At 53.2% G+C, this 16,916-nt stretch overlaps 1 protein-coding gene across 4 annotated transcripts in view; it reads left to right on the top strand.

Moving 5' to 3' along the window:
* Positions 1 to 2,986: 2,986 nt before the first annotated feature.
* Positions 2,987 to 16,916, top strand: part of FERMT2 (FERM domain containing kindlin 2) — a 59,731-nt gene continuing 45,801 nt past the window's right edge. For 3 of the 4 annotated variants that reach the window (XM_064511842.1, XM_064511841.1, XM_064511840.1), the window contains exon 1: positions 2,987 to 3,244. In XM_064511842.1, the coding sequence (XP_064367912.1) occupies positions 3,088 to 3,244 (157 nt within the window). In that variant the 5' untranslated portion in view covers positions 2,987 to 3,087. The remainder of the gene's footprint in view (positions 3,245 to 16,916) is intronic. The other variant, XM_064511843.1, reaches the window with a different exon arrangement.

The raw sequence follows: 16,916 nt of genomic DNA, 5'->3' as shown, positions 1-16,916 counted from the left end.
AGCACTCGCTGATCTGCTCTTTCTCTATTTTTCCAGCACTAACTGCATTACCAGCCCGCTGCCAACTGACCTTTCCAGGGAAGGCTGGAAGCAGAACAAGCACGAGACGGCTCAGATGCGGCATCCGTCGCCGCTCTCCCGCCCGCGGCATCGTTGGCATCTGCCTTCTTGCAAGGCCCCTTTTTCGACCATCTCCTCTCTGTCCTTCCCTTCCAAAGGATTCCTGCGCTTCAGCGTTGCTGTTACCAAAACTGCCCTTCGCATTGGCCTCCCCACCCTGTTCCTGCCCATTGCTGCCCAATGCATTTGTTAGATGCATTTGCAAAATCTGCTGCCCAATGCATAATAGATGCATTTGTTTTCTGATGAATGTCCCCCAATTCCTTTTATTCAACTCGGAAAACTCCAGCACCAAGGGGCCGCGTCGGCCGCTCGGCTCACGTGTCCGCTATCAGCTCCGATTGCAGCCGGGGCTTTTGGCACCTCCGTGACGTGTGTTGCGATAGGGAAAACACACGGTCGGAGCTTGTTTCCCGGCGGCAGCAGCTGGCAAAGCACGCCGGCTCCGTCCTTGCATGCCTTCCTCCTCCTCCTCCTCCTCCTCCTCCTCCTCGCCGGCGGGCAGGGAGCCAGCTTCCCCGGCCGTTTGGGAGGGGAGCGCCGGGGCCGGGGAGATAACGGGAGACGCTTGCGCCACGAGCGGGTTTCCTTATCCCGCGGGCAACGGCGAAGCGGCGGCCAAGGGTGGCGAGACCTCGGCCTGGCTCGTCGACGCTTTGCAAGAGCCACCGGTCTCCTGGCCCTCGGGCTCTCCGAAGACACGACATCGCGCCCGGCACGGTCGGATGCAACGCAGCGGCACGTGCCCCTGCTCCGGCACGGAGCGTGTGTCCGGGGCACCGGAGCCCGTGTCATTCCTCTGCTGGGCAGTGACACGTAGAGCCCGTTTCTGCGGCTGCTCCCACGGCTTGTGCATGGCAAAGGGTTAAAGTGAGCGATATCCGCACGGAGCAAATCAAAAAGGGGAAAAAAATAGCTTTATGGACGTCGCGTTTCCCGGGAAAGCATCGCCGCTCCTGGCGTTTACGCCTGGGGCCGTTTGCGCCCGGACGGGAGAAGCCGCGCGGTTCGGCACCTTATTTGGCCATCGCTGCCCGGCCGGAGCGGGGAGCCGGTCGGAGCAGCGGGAAGCGCCCGGGGCCGCGTCTCTGACCGCGCTCTGCGGCGTGCTCGAGGCTGCTTTTGCAAGCGAGAGCTCCTGCTAATGCAGAAAGGGCTACGTGGGAAACGCCGTCCCCGGTGCTTTTCCTTTGTTTTTATTCGTATTTTATTTATGCATTAGTTCTGCTGCAATTCTTGGGGGTTTTAAACGGCCGCTCTGCTCTCCGAAACACCCCCAGGCATGATGTGCATCAAGGAACCTGCTGAGTTTGCCAGTGCTCAGCTGGCCGCAGCCCCATTTCGCCCCATCGGGCACAGGACAAGCGCTCCCAGGCCTGTGCCAGCGGCACCTGCACCCCGGGGTGCCCATGCTCGCTGGGTGCCCGTGGCTTGGCCCTTTGCACGCTGGGCCCCAGCTCCTCGAACCCGCTGCACCACGGCCCCTTTGCACGCTGGTCCCCAGCGCCTCGGCACCTTTGCACACCGGCCCCTTTGCACGCCAGCTGCCGGTTCCTCAGCACCCTTGCACGGTGGCCTCTGTACACACCGGTCCCCAGCTCCTCGGCCCCCTTGTACGCTGCTCCACTGCTCCTCAGCACCTTTGCACACTGGTGTCCAGCTCCTGGGCACCTTTGCACACTCGTCCCCAGCTCCTCAGCCCCCTTGCACACCAGTCCTCAGCTCCTCAGCCCCTTTGCACACTGGTCCCCAGCTCCTCAACCCCTTTGCACAGCGGTCCCCTGCTCCTGAGCCCCTTTGCACACTGGTCTCCAGCTCCTGAGCCCATTTGCACGCTGCTCCCCAGCCCCTTGGCCCCTTTGCACACTGGTCCCCAGCCCCTTGGCCCCTTTGCACGCTGGTCCCCTGCTGCTCCTGAGCACCTCTGCACGCTGGTTCCCAGCAAGCTTGGCCCCTTTGCACACTGGTTCCCAGCTCCTGGGCTCTTTTGCACACCGGTCCCAAGCTCCTCGGCCCCTTTGCACACTGCTCCCCAGCTCCTGGGCTCCTTTGCACAGCGGTCCCCTGCTCCTGAGCCCCTTTGCACACCGGTCCCCAGCTCCTCAGCTCCCGAGCCCCTTTGCACGCTGGTCCCCAGCTCCAGGGCTCTTTTGCACACCAGTCCCCAGCTCCTGAGCCCCGTTGCACACTGCTCCCCAGCTCCCTGGCTCCCTTGCACACTGGTCCCCAGCTCCTCAGCCCCTTTGCACAGCGGTCCCCTGCTCCTGAGTCCCTTTGCACACTGGTCCCCAGCTCCTCAACCCCTTTGCACACTGGTCCCCAGCTCCTCAGCACCTTTGCACGCTGCTCCCCAGCTCCTCGGCCCCTTTGCACCCTTTGCACGCTGGTCCCCCGCTCCTGAGTCCCTTTGCACACTGGTCGCCAGCTGCTCGGCCCCTTTGCACACTCGTCCCCTGCTCCTCAGCCCCTTTGCACGCTGCTCCCTGTGCACGCTGCTCCCCTGCTGCTGCCGAGCACCTTCGCACGCCGGCCGCAGCTCCTCGCCCCTGCGCACGGCGGCCCCGCTGCCCGCCGCCCCAGCCCCGCCGCCCCAGCCCGTCCCGTCCCGTCCGCCCCGTCCCGGCGGGTCCCGGATGTTGGAGCGCCCGCGCGGCTCCGTCCTGCGCTTCCATAAAAGGACAACGGGGCCCGGCGGCGGCGCGCGGCGCCCTTTAACTGCCCCCCCCGCCCCCCCCCCCCCAGCGCGGCGCGCGCGCGCGGCCGCCCCCCCCATTGCCCCGCCCCCTGCCCTCTCCCCCCTCCCCCGCGGGCGGCGCTGGGGGCCGCGCGGCGTCGCGCCCGCTCCCCCCGCCCCCGCCCCTGCCCGCCCCTTCCGCGCCCCCCCCCCCGCCCCCCTCGGGCCGGGGCGCAGCGCGGCGCAGAGGCGGCGGGGCGCTGACGGGGCGGCTGGCGGCGCAGGCCGGGGCCATGGCGCTGGACGGGATCCGCATGCCGGACGGCTGCTACGCCGACGGGACCTGGGAGCTGAGCGTCCATGTCACCGACCTGGGCCGCGACGTCACGCTGCGGGTCACCGGCGAGCTCCACATCGGCGGCGTCATGCTGCGCCTCGTCGAGAAGCTCGGTGGGTCCCCGCGGGCCCCCCCCCCCCCCAGCACCCCGCCCCGGCACCCTGCCCTAACGTCCTGCCCCAGCACCCTCTCCCAGCACCCTAAGCTTGTACCCCCTCCCAGCACCCCGCCTCAGCACCCAGCACTTTGTCCCAGCGCCCCGCCTTAGCACCCAGCACCCTGCCCTAACACCCCCTCACAGCACCCTGTTTTAGCACCCAGCACCCTGCCTGTCCCAGCACCCTGCTCTAATATCCCCACCTAGCACCCTGCCTTGGTGCCCAGCACCTTGTCCCAGCACCCTGCCCTAACACCCCTCCCCAGCACCCTGCCTTAGCACCCAGCACCCTGCCCTAACACCCCCTCACAGCACCCTGTTTTAGCACCCAGCACCCTGCCTGTCCCAGCACCCTGCTCTAATATCCCTCCCCAGCACCCTGCCTTGGTGCCCAGCACCTTGTCCCAGCACCCTGCCTGTCCTAGGGTCCCCTCCCAGCACCCTGCACTCTGGTCTTGCACCCCCTCCCAGCACCCTGCCCTTAGCTCCCAGCACCCCCTCCCAGCACCCTGCCCTTAGCACCCAGCACCCCCTCCCAGCACCCTGCCCCAACACCCCCTCCCAGCACCCTGCCTTTAGCACCCAGCACCCCCTCCCAGCACCCCACCTTAGCACCCAGCACCCTGCCTTTAGCTCCCAGCACCCCCTCCCAGCACCCCGCCTTAGCACCCAGCACCCTGCCTTTAGCTCCCAGCACCCCTTCCAGCACCCCACCTTAGCACCCAGCACCCTGCCTTTAGCTCCCAGCACTTCTCCCAGCACCCTGGCCTTAGCACCCAGCACCCTGCCTTTAGCTCCCAGCACCCCGCCTTAGCACCCAGCACCCTGCCTTTAGCTCCCAGCACCCCCTCCCAGCACCCCGCCTTAGCACCCAGCACCCTGTCTGCCCTAGGACCCCCTCCCAGCACTCTGGTCTTGCACCCCCTCCCAGCACCCTGCCTTTAGCACCCAGCACCCCCTCCCAGCACCTCGCCTTAGCACCCAGCACCCCCTCCCAGCACCCTGCCCTTAGCTCCCAGCACCCCTCCCTGACCGCCCCCCCCCAGCCCCAGCAGCACCCTGCCCTCCCAGCACCCCTCTCCTCCCGCTTTTCGGCAGCACCCTTTGCGGCACCCCCCGGCCGCCCCCCTCTGCGGCCGCCCGCGCTGGGAGCCAGCGCTTCATGCCAGTGACATGTCCTGCCGCGTCCTCGCGGCCCTGGGCGAAAGCCAGCCGAGCTCTCGCGTCCGTCTCCGTGCCGGTTTGGGTGCCGTGCACCCTCAGCTGCCATCCGCCGATGCTCTTTCTATTTTATTTTTGCCATTTGTATCTCTCAATGAGTAAAGCATTCAGGGAGAGCTGGGGAGACATCTTCATTTATGCTTTTGTTTCTTTTTTTTTAAAAACAATCTTGTGTTCTCCAGTTTACAGGCACATTTAATTATGAAGTGTAGCATAAAATAAAGCCAGGAGCCATGCTGGTAGCGTCAGCCACAGGAAAGTTAGTCGTCCGTCTGGCTGTGCGTTAGCTGGCCGCGTCCCCGCTGCCTGTCCGCGCGGGCACGGTGCCCTGCAAAGCCCTATCGCCGCAGCTTGCCGGGGGGTACGTGCCTGCTCCCGGGCTCGCTCTGGGCAAGCAAAACAGCTTTGGTTTCGCTTCAGACTGCGGTAAAGGGCAGGCGAGACGATGCTGAGCGTTACTGCCGAGTTTGAGGAACAGGCCCCGGGAGCCGCTCCGGGATGGGGCCTCTCCCCGCGGTGGCTGGGGCCCGCGGGCGTTCGCGGGGACGCGCGAATGAGTCGGGCTTTGAACTGGGGCCAGCACCCAACGGAGCCTGGTAGTGGGCAGCGCTGCCGTATCCAGTAACCTTGAATTCACACCTGGACAAAGGGCCCGTTTGTCCGGGGCATGTGAAAAAGCGCGTCTGACCCAAGCGGTGCAGACCGGCTGGCTCTCCGTCAAAGAAGCGAGCTTTTGTGCGCGCCGCGGAGACGCTTTCGCAGCCCGGAGTCTGCGAAACCAGCTTCCCGCGCTGCCCCGACCTGCTGAGATCCTCTGACGGGCTTATAGTTTAAAACCTCCGACTCTTTTTATCAGTAGTCGGGCACTTTATTACTCGTGTGTGTTTACTCAACGGTATAGTTAAGGCGGATCGCTGTAATTGCTCAAATAAAATCTTAATTTCGGGTTGCTAGCGCACGTCTGCGGGTGCAGGAGTGTTGAGCCCGCTCGCCGTGCCTGCGGGGTCTGAACGCAAGCCGCTTTGCAGCTTGAAAAATGCCATCACACGCAGCACTTAGATTTTGATTTATTAATTATCTGGAGTCAAAGGAAGGAAAAGACAGATATAAATATGTTTGTTTCGAAAGGAAGCAAGTGTTTGCATCGGTCTTGTGCTAGCGATAGCTTTGACTCTCCGAAAACACACTTTTTTGTTATTTTTGTGTTCGAGTTGCAGAAAGATCTGCAACTGAGTTGAGCGTTCAAGAGGGGAAAAAAGGAAAAAAAGCCAATTACTTTCTAGAAATGGTAAAACAAACCGCTGTGGCTCACGTACTGACTAAGTAGTGCTTCCCTCCGTTTCCCCGTTGCACTGATTGGGGCTGCGCTGAAGTTTCCAAGCGCGGTCGCTGGAGACAGGAAGCCGCCGCAACAGGGCAAAGCCGCCTTCGCTTCAATGGGGCAACTCGTGTGCTTAAAGTTCGGCGCAGACATGAGCGCAGAGCTGAACGCGGGCTTAAATTAGCGGCTGACGTCATGCCCTCCCCCTCCGTGTGTTTACCCAGATCCTCTCGGCTTTTTAAATTAGGCATTGTATTATGGGGAAGGAATGCTAGCTGTCACGGCTCTGACCTCGGGGCGGGGGGAGAAGTGTGAATTTTGTAGTTTTACGTGGGTGTTTCTCCGTGTGGTTTAGCTGCGGGGCTCATTCCCCGCTCTCCGCGATGGTCTCAAACCCGCGGGTATTTTAGATCGTTGCCTTCCCTTTCCCCTTGTCTTTTGTTGCTTAGCCAAGCTATACATATTTAGTCCCTTTTAATCTTCCTTCATGTCAGCTCTTCCAGCCCTCTAATTATTTTTATTGCTCTTCTTTGAACTCCCGCCAATTTATCCGTATCTTTTTTAGCAGGGAGCTGCTGCGACACCGGCGCGCGGCGTTGGGGGCAAGGCGGGTGCCCCGGGCTGCCCCCGTCCCCGCTCCGCCGGGGCAGGGATGCCCGCCCTGCCCTTGCAGTAGCAAGCCATATAAATAAAAACCCTCCTTCATCTGGAACTGTTTCATCCCCAGATGTATTATTTTGCATTTTTTCCACGTTAAAACTTTTTTCCCCCTATATTTGTAACCTGTCCCTTTCCGTTACTCCATTATTTCTGTGTCCCTGCTGGTGTTGGCGTTTGCTCCTTTTGTTAACAACTACCAGCATGAAAAATGCATTAATGTTTTCCAAAGCAGTTTCTTACTCAGGGTTTTAAGGAAACTTCAGTGTAAGAATGAAGTTTCCTTGGCCGTTTCCGAGATGCCCGTACGGCATTGAGGGACCGCTCCGCTCCAGCGGGGAGGAAGGAAGGGGGGGAAGTTCGTGCATTCGGCAGAGATTTGCGTGGCTGCTCGTTTGCGCCAGGCTGGCTGCAAGCTTTTATCCCGCCCGAGGGCTGGGCAAGGCACGCAGATTTTGGGCCTGCCCAGGGTTTGAGTTTAGGGCATCAATTTCCAGCATCGCCGTGAATTTGCAGCAAGCTGACCCCGCGCTGGCTGCAGGGCGCTGGTAGAAGCGCTGTGCTTAACCGTCATTAACAGCAACGCTGCAGGGAGCAAGGAGTGGGGGAGAGCTTGGAAAGGAGAAAATCCCATCAGTATTCCCTGATGGTCACCATAAAACGTCGTTCCCTTAGGAGAGGCTTGTGCCAAGGGAAATCCGGGGTGCACGGGGCGTGCGTTGGGGTGCTGCGCTCGGAGGGGGAATGCAGCACAGTCTCGCTAGCCGCAAGCCCACAGGTATGCGTAAATCTGGTAAGCTCAGGCCTTGCTTGCCTGTGGTCAGCCTTTTTTGGGCGTATGCAATTAAAATCTGTTGCTGATGCAGACAGTGATTGGAAAAATCCCAAGCAGCAGATAGGGATTTGGGTTACTCAAGTGGATTGCAATGACCTGCTCACTTCCCTGTTATTTATCACTCTGCTGGATTAAGCCACTTAGTTAATTGAAATATACCATGTGTTTGGCAAAGCCCTCTCTGAAAAATAGGCCAGAAATACGGAGTTTGAAGAGCAGTAGTGTTACTTAGTCACTTATAAGGGCATGGGGTAAAATACAGGTTATATTGCAGGAAATCTGTTATTAATCTTATCCATGCAACTCTGATGCGCACTGCCTATCAAGCTGGGCTGAATTTTGTTATATGTACTTATATATAACAGTTTTAAAATCTGGCTGCACTCTCCTGATAGACTTTTCCTGTTTACAGAACACATTTGATTGTACTTGAAATACGAAACAACTTGTTACGGTTCTTCCTTTAGCACCGTAAGCAGCTCTGCTCACCAGGACGCAGCGTGCCCGCGTGGGCTGGGGTCTGCAGCACCTGGGAGCTCGTGGTGCTCGCGGCGGCTCGTAGGAATCCTGCCATCGTTGACTTCCAAACAAAAAGTGAGGCTTGAAATTACTGTGAGCGAAAGGAGGAAGGAAGTGAACACAAATCATTGTTGTTGCTGTCAGTTTAAGGGGCCGTTTTAAACACATGCAACCCAAAACCTGCTCTTTTAAAATGCACCGGGGAGAGGCTTTCTGGGATACACTTAACGGCGAATTGCGTCTAGCAGATGCTTTATGCCGTCGTGTGAATAGAAGCATAATTGACAGAAACAGCGAAGGGGAGACAAATAGTGTCTGGCTTAAGACAGATAACCTAAATGTGCACTGACTAGATTTATAGTCTGTGGGTAGAAGTTTGCAGTGGAAAGACAGATCTCTGTCTAGGTTTCTTTTAAGTGCAGTATATGGCTGTTACCAGGTCCAGCTGGAAGGACTGGGGAAGAAATGAGCACCACTGGTGTCTAACACTTAAGGAAAATGGGTAGCTCAATGAAAAGAAACAGCTGAATTTGGAATTTTGGACCTTCTGCACTGAAGATGTTAAGCGAGTCTTGTGTTGGCAGAGGTGACGTCTCGTGGGGCGCTCTCGAGGCCGGGTGGTCATGCAGACTCCACCTGAGATAAACGTAGAAGCACCATGCCCTTCGTAGAGCCGTCACTGATAACTGCCGGCGGTGATGGCATCTTCTCAGGCTTTGGGTTTTTTGTGAATCATCTTTGATAAGAGCTTGTGCAACTACTTGAAATCCATTGTTCCCCTTGGCAGCTCTTTGGCTATCTCATCTTCGTTGTACACTGCTCGAGAGGGGGCTGGCAGCGAGGGCCAGCGAAGGAGTTAAGTCACGCACACAGTATTTTCGAGTTGACATAGCACATCGAGCTCGTTTGTTTGGTTGGTTTGTTTTAACCTGCAAATATGACTTGGATGCATCAAGAATCCAAGGGAATTTGATATACTTTGTGTTCCCCGTCCGTATTACCTGGCCAGTGACTTTAGGTGTGCTCTGTAGGAAGCTCAATCCAAAATATTGGTGTTTCCATGTAAAGTCTTTTTTTTTTCTTAATGGAACTCTTAAAGGGTTATGAATAAAACACCAAGAAAGTGCAACGTTATTGATTTACTGATCTTTGTATTTGAGGTTTTGCAGTACTTACAAATGCTTCGAACTGCCTTGGGACTTGCTGCAGAAGTTCATTGTCTTGAATCTGTGATGAACTCTTGAAACAGCTTAAGGCTAAGTAAAAGAAAAGCAGCGTCCATGCTGATTGCACCACTGCATTTCTGTTGCAAAATGCAGCCAGACTGATTCTGCTGTGCTGTCTTTCAGATAACTTGCTCCTTTTATTTTGCAGATTCTCCAGGGAGGCTTAGGTAAGGGCTTCTTAGGTGACCAAGTTTGCTTTGCTGTTAAAGGAGGAGAGAGGAACAGTTGCAGTCTAAACAGAAATAAAGGAAGGGGGTTTATTGTAGCCACACTTTCAAAAAATAAATTATCTGAGCGTCTGTGCTTGGTTCCTAGAGTGTGGTGAGGGCATTTATCAGATTTGTGCTGCGACGATAACAGCCGGGCTTCTTCATTTGGGCAGAATCGCAGGATCTGCAGACATTCTTCCGGACATCAGCTGACTGTCGGTCTCGATTAGGAGGATGTTTTGCTTCAAAATCAGCACTCGATCAGTCCTCGGTATTGCTTTTTAAGTACGCTGTGTGTATGAGAGGGCGCTGAGTGCCGTTTAATAGGCCGGACACTTGGGCAAAGCTCTCTGTATTGCATTTGAGGCAGGGTGGTGAGTGCTTGTCTCAAATGATGTGATGAATAGTGGCGGTATTTGCTGCTCGGTGCAACTTCTGCTGCTGCAGTCCTGAGCAGGAAGTGTTCCTCGGGCGCTCAGCGATTCGGATTTCCCTGGGTAATGTCATCCCAGGCTTTTAAATAGCCAAACTTGAGTAGCCGTCAAGACATGGGTTAACAGCCACCGAGGGCAGCTCTTGGGAGCCGGGTGAGATCTGGGGGAGGGGGAAGGATTGCAGCTTGGCATGCTGCGCAGCACAGAAGTATTCTGGCTTTGGAAATGGGCAGTATTTGGCCGTTTTGAGGAAAAAGTGGTCTCCTCTAAGCCACCAGATGTTACCCAGCAGAGATGTTCCCTTTCCAGGGGAAAAACAGCATCCTCAAGACAAATGGAGTTGCTGACATGGCCTCATTTTCATATTGCTGGTTGATTAATATCTTCGCTAGTGACTTGTGCTGAATCCTTTTCCCTTTAATGAATCATTTTTTAATGGCAGCAATTGAAGAGAGGGAAGGGAGAATATGAAAGTGCCCATTAACATAGCCCGTTAATCAGATGTGCTGCAGCTGTGCACATCAGTCTGTGCGGGACAGACTCCTTACTCCTGCATCCCGCTTTTGACTCCAGGAAGCTTCTACATAGGCACACAATAAATTGCAAGACGGGCTCAAATACTGTTGTTTTTGTTAGCGTAAGTGGAATATTCATCTGAACTGCCAATGACCAAAGGAATTCAGGGGTGGGGGTAGGTAAAAGTTCTACACGGGCAGCTCCAAGCTGTGGTCAGGGCAGTTAATGTTTCTACCTAGAGTGGCGATGACTTCAGAAGAAGAAAAAAAAAATCTAATTAAACAGTAATTTCTTCTCTTTTGTTCTTTGTCCAAATAGCAATGTATAAAACAGCAGCAATCCCGGAGCTGGGTAGTACCTATCCTCCACCTGGGGACGCGGTGGAAAATTCCCACAGATCTCGGTTTACTTGCGTTGGGTCCCTTTCATCTTTAAGTAGGTAACACTGAGAGCTTTTCCACTTCAAATTCTCCACCTTCCTTGAAAGAGTCGAGCGTGCGGCACAGAGACGCGCCGGACGGGGAGGCGAGCGGGGAGGCTGCTCGCTGCTGCGGTGCTCCCATGAATACCAGAGCACTGGTTTGTTATACCACAGACAGGAAATTGTTGGGTTGCTGTTCAGACCCAGCCCAAATCAGTAGTTTCCTCTTAGAACTTTTTTCAGGTTTCGATTTTGCGTAAGGCGCTTGGAGAAGCTGACTTGTGGAATTATATTTGCTTCTCTTGCGTTTGAAGTAGCTGAAATGAAAGAAATCATCATGTTCACCCACTTCCCCCTTTTACTTTTTTTAAATTTTCTCCCTAGTCATCCTTTTCCCCACCCTCCTCCATCAAGACTTTCACTTTGTGCTTGCGTTTTACCCAGGCATCTGACCGAGTCTCTCTCCACCATATAAAAACACAAGCAGCTGGTACTTGAAACAGTTTAGGATTTCTATTGGAAATTGAGTGCTGCGTGTTGAATGACTTTCCCTCTGGATATTCCATGCCAGGGATTTTGGAAACCTCTTTCTGAGCTATTACGTGTGGAGCAACTGCATTTGTAACTGGGCACCATCCTCCTCCGGGTACCAGCGTGAAATGCTGATGCCTTGGCTCTGAATTCCTGTTCAGGGAAATGTGGTGTGGTGTAAGTGTGGTGCCCAAATCATTTGGTCATGTTCAGTCTGTAGCTTGCAGACCTCTGTGAGTTTATAAGCGGCTTCTTCCAAACCCTCTACAAGATACTACAAAAAAGCAAACTGGGAGCCTTAGAATTTGCTAAATTGGCAGTTTTCTAACTGGTGCGGTGCCCTGGCAAAACACGGGGTGGAAGGAAGGGTTTGTGGCTCTTGGACAGGGCAGGGTGAAGGGAAAGGCATAATCTTAAAGTGGGCGATGACCCGGTTGGTGCCTCGCTGAAGAGGCTGGCAGGGATGCCAGCAGGTGCCCGCATCTCCACTGAGCATCTTTGAGCAGCCACTAGACAGAAGATGCTGCAAACTACAGCTTTACTCATAACACGTTACCAATTGGTTTGACAGCTTTGTTCAGACACCTGTAAGAATCCCCAGTGAAACATCCCAGAAATTCATTTTGGCTCTTCTACATGGCATGCATCTCATTTGAGGTGGGAAAGGGAAGCATACTATAAACTACAGCTTGCCTTCCTGCGCTTCTGTGAAATCCGCTTCCCTAAATAAGATGCATGCTGAGATGACAGGTGTGTATTTGGAATCATGATCTAAAGCATAATCATGGCTGTGTTTAACCTCTGGTCTCTGATTATGGGGAAGAAATGAGTGTAGATAACTACGTGAAGTTCTGGATGTGGGGAATGTTTACAGAAGTTGGGAAAGAGAAGAGGGTGTATTTACACTGCAGACTTCAGTCATTTCAACATCACTGATTACACTGCCATTCCAGCCGCTGCGAACTAGTAACTTGGGTGTTTCGGGTTTTCTTTTTTTATGTTTTTTTATAGACAAGGCAAAGGTAGGAGAAGATCTAGGGCGCTCTGCTCTTTGATGATATGCTAGATGAGTTCAGTTCAAGGTCTAACACTAGACTTGTTTGTGGAGAATAAGTTTCACGTTGTTAAAATATCTCCTTCTGATGCTTGGGGAAAAAAGATGCAGTTCTTCATTTTGTGTGTGTGTGTGAAATGTAAATTAACTGATAACTTAGGAAAAAAAATGAATGAAACTTCTCAGCTGGCGGGAGTCAGTTCTTAATGTTCTTGAAGGTTTCCAGGGTTTTGATTGTTGCAATTTGGAAAAATACTGATCCTCATCTGCTGGATGGGGAGATAACTAGTTTGAATAGATTTCTGGCAACTGGAGCCCAACTTTGGTTTTCTTGGCCAGGCTTGCGCTTTGCGCGTTAGTTAGGTTTCGGTTATCCAGGCTGGAGCTTCCACCGGGCAGAACTGGTGGGAGAATGGAAGAAATGTGGTAAGCAGAACAGATGAAAGATTTCCCACCCACCCCCTATTTTATTTTATTTTCTTCCAGAGAGCTGTGCTGCTCAGCTTTTCATGTGTTAGCCCATTTTCCAGAGAGTTTGCAGCAGTTCTGGGTATAATTGGCACTTCGTGGCCATTCAGATATTAACCTCTGGGAGCTGTATGTGCAGCATGGCTGTGAGCAGAGGACTGCTAAAACCTGTTTTGCTCTAGGCTTGGCTAGTCGAGGTGTATATTTGCTTGCAGACGGCGTTCATGGGCTGGCCAGCCGCCTACCTGGCTCGTGCTGGAGGCTGTGGTGCACCAGTATCTCCTCCAGAAGAACTTCTGGGAACCTGATGTTCTTGGAGACCTCCAATTTGGTGTCAAACATGGTTGGACGGGGTTAGAACGGTGTTTGGAGGGTTGCACGTAGGCAGACAGGCGAAGCAGCAATTGCATAAACCTTCATGTTTATAGTCTCAGGAGACTGTGTGGTTTTTAGCTTTCGAAACAGCTAGACAGCAGCAAAAATTAATCTTGCTGATTATTACGTTTTAAATCTCTTACTAGGCAATTGTACGTATTTGTTTGGTGGTTGTTTTTCTGTTTCTTTTCCTCCCTGCAGGCTTATGTACTTTTGGAAGGGTTAATTGCTTAAACTCCAAATGAAGTTAGAAAGCCTGGGTTTTGCAAAATTGCCTGGAAAGAGATATCACTGTCTTACTGAACTTCCCCTTTTCACTGATAATGCACAGAGCTTTGCTTAAGATGACATCCAGCTCGAGGGAGAGGTCTGCAGTGCAGATCAGTCTTCTCTGCTGTATCACCGCAGGACGGACATTTCGGGCCAGATGAGCAGCAGACTCCTGGACGAGAAGGGTGGCTCCTCTGCTGAGAGCTTGGCTGTGGGATGAGTGAGGTGAACCCACGAGCGTGGGTTAGAGACCTCAGAGGTCTTTAAGTCCATCAAATGCACAAATGAACAAGGAAGCTCTCTGAAACTGGTCTAACATGTGCAGAAATAAATAAGAGTTGGGGTCTCCTCTCCTTCCCATGCCACCTCCCCTTGGTAAGCTCTGCAAAGGACCTACAGCAGAGAGCAGCTGGTTGCCCCAAATCTTGCCTTGTGTCTCCTGGCTGACCCAGGAGCTCCTCTTGCCGTCTCTCCGGCCGTCAAAAAGCATTGGTGTGGGAGTGCCGTGTCCTGGGTCCGGTGCTAATGTCAGAGCAGGGGTCTGGGCAGCATGTCTCAACCCCCCGGGGATGGCGGTGGTGGCTCCTCTGACGTGGTCCCGTGATGCCAGGTGACACGCTTTCCGGGAACCATCTGGTTTTAAGCGTAGCAATTCCTTTTTGGGGAGTCTTAAGGTGGCAAGACCGACACTTCAAATCAGGCACTCCAGAAGCTGGAAAATGCTGGAATTAAGGCTGCCTGTTCAATTGTAATTTATGTGCTTTATGCATATGCACTAGGAGACATCATCTGGCTCCGTTATCAGATATTATGTCTCTTTGGCAGGACTTGCTCCCTTATGCATTGCACATTCGCAGATGAATCAGGATTGTGTGCTGTTGGCACCATCATCTCCAGGCACTCTTCCTTTTTTGTCACAGAAGTAAAAAAGATGTGCAGTACAGGGTTGGAAGAGGAGGGAGGGATGAGAGAGCCTCAGCTGGGAGTCAAGACAGTTAAATGCTCCCTGGAGGCCTGGTTTCCTTTCCTTCCTCTTCTGCTGTGTTTCCATGTGATGCTTCCTATTTTATGCTGGCTAAATCATGCAAACCACACTCTTCACTTGTCACTGCTTGAGCTTTCTTCCACTTCTTGTGGTTCTGTCTGATGTAGCAAGGAGCTAGTGAAAGCCCTCTCTGAAGGTGTGTTTGAATGGTGCCTAAGAGAAGGGAAACCACTCTGAAAAATCAGGTTGTGAGGAACCTGCTCAGAAACTGTTTTATCTAGAAAAAACAATCCACCCTTGCATATTTTTCCTTTATTTTCTCCCCTTAGAAAACTGAGCAGACCAAATTGCTCTGGTGTGCTAGCACAAGGGATTTAAAGTAAGTCTGCAGGGCAGTCACAAAGACTCCTCTGTATGCTGCAAACCTTCCTGAGCTAATTGGTGCTTATTAGCTCGGGTACCAGGGAGTCAAGGTGGCCCCTGGCGTTTGGCTCCCCTGGAGTATTTCCTAGCATTTCAGCCGGGTTCAGTGTTGCTACGAAACTGCTAGCCGTGCTCAGGCCAACAAGTTTAAAACCAGGTTGGGGACGGGTGCACCTACCACATGGGCAGCTCAGGCAAAGCTATAGAGTTCCTGCTGCAGTAAAAGCTGAGAAATAAAGCCAATTTTTTATTTTTGTCTCTTCATAATTGCCCATGCCTTTTGCATTCTGTGGGATAGCCTCAAATGGTACTCATCAGTGGGGTAAAATAAATTTAAATGGGGTATTCTGGTTCTTTCTGACTTGGGGCTCCATGCGGAAGAGAAGGCAGGGGACGTCCAGTCTGGGCAAAGGTGCTTGCCAATGTGGCCAGCCTCAGTTAGTTGCTTCAGTTCTAATTTAAGGTGGTATTTGTATTTTAGTAATAGCAGTGCAAGGAGTAGATACTACCTCAACATCTTAATTTCATTTCCAGACGCTAGGTGACTAATCCTGTTGCCATCGAAAAGAGCTTCCTTCCTATGGTTTAATTTAGAAAAAAGTAACTTTCGTACTTGTCTGAATTTGCTCTTCTTCCTGAAAACTGCGCGCAGATGTACCCGGGCTTGATCAAAGATACTTGAAAGAGTGCGTACGTGGGAGAAGGGGGGGAGGTACAGAATTGCATGAATTGAACTATTCAAGTGCAGCAGAATAAACCTCTGTGCCGCAGCAAGAATGTGGTCTGCGCTCGCCCTGCATATCAGAGGAGATTTGGTTTTGAAGTTTCTGCCTTGCGGTTTCGCAAAGATACTCATCTGCAGCGTGAACCTGCAAGACGTCCGTATTCCACGAGCATATTATAAAGCAATACCAAGAGCTTAGCGATGAGGCAATAAAATGTTATAGGCGCTCTTATCATGTTTAATTGCAGAGCTGTGTTACGCAATCTTTAGGAGGAGTTTCTGAGTTTTCAACTTAAATATTTATATATTTCTTTTACTTTTGGTCAGCTCTTTGGCGTTTGAGGTGATGTACCTCATCACGGCAGCCCATCCGTAGCGGCCCAGGGCTCCCTGCGCACACGCTGAGGGAACTTGCATCCGCGTTGGGGACCGGAGCATGGCCCGAGGCTGGTCCTCGAATGGCAGCCGGGACCCCGCGGGGTCTGAGGCTGTGCTGCCCGTCTCTGTAGGTTTAGAGCATCATCTAGCCCTGCAAGGCAAAGCAATAGTTGTTCTTCCAAGAACATGTGTGATTTACTCTCTTGACTCCGATACGGGTAATGAGTTGACTGCAACCTACTTGATAAATCAACCCATTCAGCAAGGCGTTACAGAGAAGCCGTATTACTTGATTTATAATGAAGCAAGCTCATTTGGGTTTGTACTTAAAAGCACGTTTGGGAAAGAGGGGTTTAAAAAGTTTAACTTTTTCATCACATCGTACAAGTGGCTGCGCCGTAAGCAATCCGTCTTCCAGCTGGTGTAAATTAGCCCAGGGTTGCCAGGGAAAAGTTTCCTTTTTGGAAACTGCAGGCAAATGTCTGGGCACAGATTTCTGCCACTGAAGAGACCGATTTCGATGGGTTCGTACTGGACCGTGTTTCCCCTCGGGAGGGAGGGTGGGTGCAGCACCTCCGCGGCCGCCTCGTCCATCCTCCCCAGCCCATAGCCCCTTCCTCAGGTGTGAAGCCATCTGCCTTGTCGTGCCAGCATCTCTTGATGCCAATATTTTGGGCCAAGAGTGAAAGAACGGTGGTACCCACAGCTGTTTCGTCACTGCCTGTGATGTGGGCACGGGAGACTCCCAAAACACCCTTTCTAGTAGCAAAATGGCTGTGTTGTAAGCCAAGCTGGAGTTTCGCACAACTAACCCTAAACTCTCAGTGTTTTTCTCTGCTGCCTGCCCTGTCTGCAGGGATCCGGGAGCGCTGGTCTCACTCGGGGGGTGTCCGCTCTTCTCTGGGGGCCTGTTGCTCTCTTCTTGGAACAATTTGAGTCGAAACTGGATGACAGATTTTCCCCTGACAACTTGTGTATATACAATGTCAGTTCTCAAACCCTGCCTGCTGGATTCCAGCCTATGTCCAAACAGAGCAGACACCGAGGAGGAAAGTTATAAC

This window comes from Dromaius novaehollandiae, chromosome 5 (genome assembly GCF_036370855.1).
Source record: "Dromaius novaehollandiae isolate bDroNov1 chromosome 5, bDroNov1.hap1, whole genome shotgun sequence".
NCBI classification, from domain to species: domain Eukaryota; kingdom Metazoa; phylum Chordata; class Aves; order Casuariiformes; family Dromaiidae; genus Dromaius; species Dromaius novaehollandiae.
This window is presented reverse-complemented; position numbering and strand designations above follow the sequence as displayed.